Here is a 7,664-nt window from a genome sequence, read left to right on the forward strand (position 1 = left end):
TTTTTTTTTTTGTTAAAGATCTTTGCTATAGATTGAGTGCACTTGCTGGACAGGAGAGAGACAGAGAGAGACAGTGAGAGGGAAAGTGAGAAATCACCCCTTAGAGGGGATGGTCATGCTGCAATCCCTTCTCCTCCATTCTCCTCCTGGGGTTTTAGGCACACATACACGTATATGATTTTCAAGCTGCCAGGTCTAGGACTCAAACCTATAACTGACCATATGGGAGTCCAGTGCCTTAACCACTATTAACTACTGTACCACCTGCTGGCCCCAATACATGTTTATTTTTATCTGTCTACTTAATGATCTCAGGTGTCTTCTCCCTTCCCTGCCCCCTAGGAATTATTTATTTAATTTTATTTATTATTATTTAAAAAAATTTGATCAGAGAGAGAGGAAAAAAGGTAAAGTGAGAAAGCAAGTCTCCAGGTCCAGGACTCAAACCATAATTGACCATCTGGGAATTCAGTGCCTTAACCAACATGCCACCTGCCGACCCTGATCTCAGGTTTCTTCTAAGCCACTACCCTGGGCAACAATAATCCAACTGGTGTGGGTAGTATGCCAGTGCCAGAAATGCCCGTTGGCCCTGTGAGACCCTCACCAGTAGTATTACTAGAACACTGAGCTCTCAAGTGTGAACGTTACTGGTTTTCCTGAGAGGATGGTTGTCTCTAGGATCAGTGTTGCTGTTTGTGTCTTGCCATGACTCAAGGTGAGGGTCAAGACAGCTTTCTCCTGCAGCCCTAGGAAGCTGCAGCTTCACATTCTGTCTGCGACACAAGAACCCAGAAGGACAGTTGCACTTAACTACAGAAAGTGAGACCAAACAAAAAGTTAAATCTGCTCCCCGCTTTTCTTGGAGGCAGCTTTGCTGTAGTCCCAGCCAGAATTCCCTTAACTTGATTTTTTGGACACTGTGTGGCCCTGCTTCCTTCGCTGGTGCTGCACTTTGGCCTGACTCCTTTAGAACTCCTACATAGTACTCAGGTGTAACATACTTCCGGCCAGGAAGACTGAATTATTCAGGACCACAGGTCTATGTATGTATGTATGTGTATATATATGTGTGTGTATAATTAATAATATATATGTAATATAATAATTTAAACTGTTAGTTTCAATACTTAAACATTATTTAAAATGCCTAAAATTACACAGTTTGACAAATTATTTGGAGTGTGAGTTAGGTAGGAGGATAAAAAAAAAAATACAAAAATACACTTTTTTTCTCTAAATATTTGTGCATTAAAAATAAAAATATTTGGGGCCAGCGAGTGGTATAGTGGTTAATGCACTGGACTCCCACGTGGCTGACCGCAGTTCTAGTTCCAGATCTGGCAGCTTGAAAAGCATGCCAGGTGTGGTGTGCCCAAAATCCTGAGAGGAAAATGGAGGAGAAGGGATTACAGCATGGCATTCCCTCTGGGAAATGGTTTTTTACTTTCCCTCTCACTGTGTCTCTCTGGCGAGCATGTGTGCCCTATGGCAAAGACCTTACAAAATTTATAAATTTCCATGGGAAGTTTGGGGAGTAGAGTCCAAACAGTTAATAAGGTCATGATAGAAATAGTCAGAAAGTCATTCAAAATTATTAATAAATACCAGAGTTGGGTTTCCTAATCTGCTATGTATAATAAGTAATACATTTTTAATTCAGTAAATTTGAAAAATGTTAATAATTTAGCAACGTCTAACATTGTATTGCCAGTTATTGATGTATTGCTCAAATTTACTCCTGTTCCAAAAATACATAATTTACATTTTTTTTAGAGAGGTGCTTTTTTTTTTTTTTTTTTTTTTAGCTATAGGGCATGTGTGCTTGCTAGAAAGAGAGAGACAGAGATAGAAAGCGAGAAATCACCCCCCAGGGGCGATGGCCACGCTGCAATCCCTTCTCCTCCATTCTCCTCTGGGGATCTTGGGCACTCTCACACACGTGTCTGGCGTGAATTTAAGCCACCGAGTTTGGGACTCGAACCGCGGTTGACTACATGGGAGTTCAGCAACATAGCCATTTTGCTAACTACTGGTCCCCGTATAATTTACATTTTCCATCATACTATTAGCTATTGTAATTGTTTCTCTAGAATAATTTTGCAAAGCACATGAAATACTGAAAGCTGGATTTCATATGGCAAACTAACCATTTCACTTTTTTAGAATGTTTTCTCCCGCTTTCTCTTTCAGTCTTCCATATAAAGAGTTTTTTGGTGGTGTAAGTGGACTGACAGTGGAACAATTTAAAAAGATCAATGGTTTTCCTAATGCCTTCTGGGGATGGGGAGGAGAAGATGATGACCTTTGGAATAGGTATGTTGAGGTACAAATTACTTGATAATAGAATTTCTATAAACTCCATTTCTGTTAGGTAAATTGTACTTGCCTATTCCATGAAAAGATTCTTTGGGATGGAGAATTTTGAGGTTTCTAAATCCTGTTTGCATTTCTCCCTTTTTTACATGAAGGGAGCCTTTTGAAATTATTGTCAGCATTTATGTTCTTTTACATTTGACAGTTGAATTAACGCAATCTATTTTTATGTTAGATTTTATTTCTTTATATAATTTTCACTTCTATTTATTGTACAGAGTCCACTATGCTGGTTATAATGTAACCAGACCAGAGGGAGACTTAGGAAAATACAAGTCTATTCCTCATCACCATCGAGGTGAAGTCCAGTTTTTAGGACGGTAAGCTAAACGTTCTCTCTCACATAGGAAGGTTTCAAAGCTGTTTAAGATATAAAAGGTTGGGGTCAGCAGGTGGCATGGTGGTTAAGGTGATGGACTTCCACATGGTTGGCTGTGGTTCAAGTCCTGGTGGCGTAAAAAATCATCATAATGGGCATGTGTGCATGCTTGTCCCAAATCCCAGGAGAATGGAAAAGGGATTGTAGTATGGCCATCCCCCGTGAAGGGGGAGTTTCTCACTTTCCCTCTCATTATCTCTCTCTCTCTCTCTGGTGAGTGCACTTGCCCTATAGAGAAACCTTTTGTTTTTATATATATATGTGTATGTGTGTGTGTGTGTGTGTGTGTGTTACATATGTTAAAATATATATACATATGTATATATATATGGGGACCAGCAGTTAGCGTAATGGCTATGTTGCTGGACTCCCATGTAGTTTACCGTGGTTCAAGTCTCAGACCTGGTTGCTTAAACTCAGGCCAGGTGTGTGTGCCTGCGTGCCCAAGATCCCGAAAGGAGAATGGAGGAGAAGGGATCGCCGCGTGGCCATCCCCATATATATATATATATAGATGGTTAAAAAGATGAATTGCATCCAAAAAATCTGAAGAGAATTTCTTTGTGGAAGGAAAGAATTTTTTTGTACTTGTTTTAAAGAGATATATGTGTATGTATATGTGTGTGTAAAAATTATGCATGTATGTATTTAATATTAAAGAATCCAGTTAACTATTTTGTTCCCTAACATGAAACATAACACTATTTCCTAAGGCTGTCTAACTTTTGAGTGCAAAATCATTTTTTTAGGTTCTGTTTTCTGACTAGTAAAAATTCTAATTTGTAATCACAGTTTAGAGATTTTTAATTATGCATGAGAAACAGAAATTGTAAAGAGCAGAAAATACTTTAATTATAAGATGATTTTGAACATGTACCTAATCTGTTTTCCTTTTCGAAAGTGCTTCTGTTAACCTTTTTTCTTCTAACACCACAGGTACAAATTACTAAGATATTCTAAAGAGCGTCAGTACATTGATGGTTTGAACAATTTAATATATACACCAAAAATACTGGTTGATAGGTTATATACAAATATTTCTGTAAACCTCACGCCAGAGTTAGCTCCCATCGGAGACTATTAAAAGAAGTAGCTCTCATGGCAAGATAGACCCCCAACACTGGATGGTGTGCTCGGCGTTCACTCTTAATGGAGGTCAGTGATGGGATGGTGAGCGATGGAACACAGCGAGTGCCCTGTTCCCTGAGAAGAGCCAGCAGTCCTCAGTGTGTGCAGCGTGGGACTATAAACAGTCGCCGCCTTCCACCCTTCCTCTCTACCTTGAGACACCCCCATGGTGAGCGCTGCAGAACCCAGAAGCCATTGCTTAAGATTGGAAGTTGAGAGAGCTCCTTACAAAGAGAACACTTTTATACTAAAATCTATAATTTAATTCAAGAGAATGCTTTTATTTCCGTTTAACCTATTTTGTACATATGTGATGTAAATTAATGTGTTCAAATGGTTGAAAAATAGGATGTGTTGCAGTTTTGCATGTAATTGGTTATGCCTCTATTGGACTTTTATAGACCTTTTTTTATTTGCATGGAGAAGAACACTGTAAATTTATGTCACTAAACAAAGGTTAACCCTTGTGTGAAATGAAGGAACTGTCAATAATTGACAGCCAACTAATACAGTCAACTGTTATACTAGTTTTAAGCTTTAGATCTTCAGACTTTCGTGGGGAAGAAGTCATAGCTTTCCTAGGGCTTTAAAGGGAAAGAAAGGACCTAAACAGCTTTTCTTCTGAACAGGATTACTTATTTTTTTCCTTGCTTGCAATTTCATCAGATTTTGCTAAGTCACAACCATATCGTTTATGCATATTGCATGAGTATTACCAAGAAAAATTCAAAAGTTGTGATGTGACATGATATAAAGGACCTCTTTACGTTAAATGTCTCTCATGTACCTCTCGTGAAAGTGTCAGGGATTTTGTGCCTAAAAATGTATTCCCGAGGTGGTGGTTACTACACTGTATTTTTTTTTTTAATTCATAGAGTAGCACCTCTTTATTTTCAGTTCAGAAGAGCCAAAAATGTAGTTTTTTTTTTTTTTTTAAAGAATGATCTATGGAAAACCCAGTAGTGCTTATAATATACAAATGAATTATACTATTAGATAAGAAATGAAATGTTCTATTTTTATGAAGATAAAGGCTTAGATAGATACAAGTACATTTTAAGTTTACTTCTTAGACTTACAGATTTTCACTTCTGGAAGGGACCCTTTAATGTCACCAGTTTTATTCAAACCTTTTCTTTTTTTTAACTCAAAAAAATTAAATGGTGTTAATTATTAAGATTTTCTCACTAAAAGTATAGTTTAATAAAATAATCTTAAAATATGTTTCAGTTTATTAAAGGCACTGTTACTCTACTTCTCTGCAGACAATTCTTACTACCCAGTAATCAATTATATTTATCTTAAATTTGGATAAAATTTTCCAAGATAAAACTAAATCATCTAATTTTGAAAATGATCAGTTATGAAGATTCTTTAGCATACTTGAAGATATTTTCACAAATCTTAAAATATTGCTATCTGTAACGTGAGTCTTCAGCAACAGTGGAGAATGATAGGATCTGTATAGGAGAGATGTTTGAATAACATTTACTTTGTGGATTGTTCACCCAGAACAGAAATACAGCTGCTTATCTCAGGTTGTAAATTTAATTTCGAAGTGTCATTTTCTGTAGCAGTATTGTTAATACAAATGATCACAAACCAAATCATAAAATAATTGAAATTCTTATACTGTGAGAAAACTGATACCTACTCTGTCAAGAAACCAACCAGAAGTTCTCCATGTTTATTTCTGAGAAATATTTTCAAAATATGAAAAAAGCATAAATTTTTTTTATGGTCTGCAAAATAATGAAAAATCAAACCTTCTGAAAATTTAAGATATTTATACCTTGTTTGTATTTTGGTTCATGTTCTGGCAAAATAGTTTTTTTAATTTGATGAAATGAAGAAAAGTAGATTGGGAATGTTAACATCTGTTGATCACTAGTAAGATAGTAGGGGCATGGGAGCATTATTACAACAATAATACTGAAATAGTTTCATGACGGGAAAAATTAGGGCGGTTTCTGAGCTTATGGGGAGACATATTTTTCTTTTTCATGTGGAGCTGTCCACTTTGGTATCTTTTTATTTTGAAATACATTTCATAGTTTCAAGAGAACTTGGGACTGCTAGTATCTGCCTTACATTCTTGGGTCAAGTCTGACATTAATTTTTGATTTCGAAGTGGAATGTAAATATTTTTCTTTTGATCAGTTTTGATTATGATGTGTCATCCCATGAAAACACCTCATTAGTTTTCTTCTTTTATTTGCTTTTTAAGTGCAGACTTAAAGTGAGCATTGCCTATAAACAGTCGCCTTTATGTGTCTGCATAAGAGTCACAGAGCTTTCCCCAGGTATCACTGTGTAACAGTGAACCTGCTCCGTGGAGACTAGCAAGGACGCTGCACATGCAGATGATTTCTTTACAGTGTAGTTGGTGGCTGTGTTAGTGCCCGTTACTGACTGCGTACTCTGTCTCAGGTGCAGTGCTCGGTATGTCTGTGGAAAAAGTACTATCTCATTTCTAAACTGATCAACCCAAGGAACTTGAAACCTTTCTTAAATTATGAAGAAATCCTGGTACCTTACTGCTTATATTTCTTTGTCTCACAGTCAAAATACCTACATGTGTGAACACAGAGCTATTAGGAGATCCCTGTGGCACTACTGGGAAAATGATACAGTGCCTTTCATTTAGAGAAGAGGTAATGATTAATGGACCAATGTGTAGAAAAGAAGGAGAAGCGTAGACGCATTTGCTTTAACATTATGTCTAATTCACAGTAGAGCTAGTCATTTAATTTTTTTCCCCCAAACTAGGATTTAATAAATATCTACTGAAATTAGAATTTCTGTTTGTATTTTGTGAAAAGACGTTCAGTAAGAAAACCTTGCTTACGTTATTATGTAAATACAAATGATGTAGTAAAAATTTGCTTATGCTCCTTTCCCAGCCAAGATAATGATATCTGTTTTAAAGCAACATGGAAAAATAACCAGTACAGTATTCTTCTGGAAGCTCCCGGCAAGTAAAAGCAGATGTTTGTGTCATTTTATTTGGCCTTTGCTTGTCTCTGTTGTATTTCTTTAAATACTTTTCAAATAAATAGCTCTCGAGATGTATTGCCTTGGATTTACAAGTATGCCAATTAAGGGAACTAAAATTAGTTCATCCTGTCGTTTATCAGTAAGGGGAAATATACTTAAGATTATTTTATTTATTAAGATACGAAAGGCTTCTACATAAATGCACTGAAATAAATGCTTAGTAATTTCTTGTACTCTCTCTTTTTTTCTTTAACTTTTTGTTTGGTTTTGTTTTATTTTTGCTTCTCATGGAAATGTTTGTACTTTTTTATCATTGTCTTTTATGAAATACAATGTTCTAAAGACTTTGCGTGATGATGTGATTATTTTCTCTCAAATTCTTTTTGGCTTACCTGGGTTTTTATGTTTTTATTTTCCTAAATTCCAGGTGAATTACCCATGAATATTTTGGTTGACACTAGGGTTATAGCATAAACATATGACAACCATAACATTAAATACATTTAGAGAGATAACCTCACCATTTTCACCTTGAAGACAGTAATATTTAAATATTTTTATTAATGCAGTTGGTAATCTTCTATCAAGATGAATATTGAATAATTTATTTTTAACATAGATTTTCTTCTCACTGAACAACTTCAGTAAAGTAGCTCATGTGTTACGGTCAATTCACTTGTTTTTCAGGTATTTAGGAATATTGAAGGTCTTTGAGGCATAGTCAGATTTCAACAATACCCGGTGATAAGGTACGATTTGGGACTAGATTGTGAGATCATGTCTC

General features: G+C 35.9%; 1 protein-coding gene across 1 annotated transcript in view; it reads left to right on the forward strand.

The window, feature by feature from the left end:
* The window catches only part of B4GALT6 (beta-1,4-galactosyltransferase 6), a 73,449-nt gene extending 66,224 nt beyond the window's left edge, over positions 1-7,225 (forward strand). Inside the window, exons 7-9 of the mRNA XM_006150572.2 lie at positions 2,194-2,316; positions 2,595-2,696; positions 3,692-7,225. Coding sequence (XP_006150634.1) covers positions 2,194-2,316; positions 2,595-2,696; positions 3,692-3,839 — 373 coding nt within the window. The 3' untranslated portion in view covers positions 3,840-7,225. The remainder of the gene's footprint in view (positions 1-2,193; positions 2,317-2,594; positions 2,697-3,691) is intronic.
* Positions 7,226-7,664: the final 439 nt, after the last annotated feature.

The sequence above is a fragment of the Tupaia chinensis genome, unplaced genomic scaffold, assembly GCF_000334495.1.
Source record: "Tupaia chinensis unplaced genomic scaffold, TupChi_1.0 Scaffold000290_1, whole genome shotgun sequence".
In the NCBI taxonomy this organism is placed as follows: domain Eukaryota; kingdom Metazoa; phylum Chordata; class Mammalia; order Scandentia; family Tupaiidae; genus Tupaia; species Tupaia belangeri.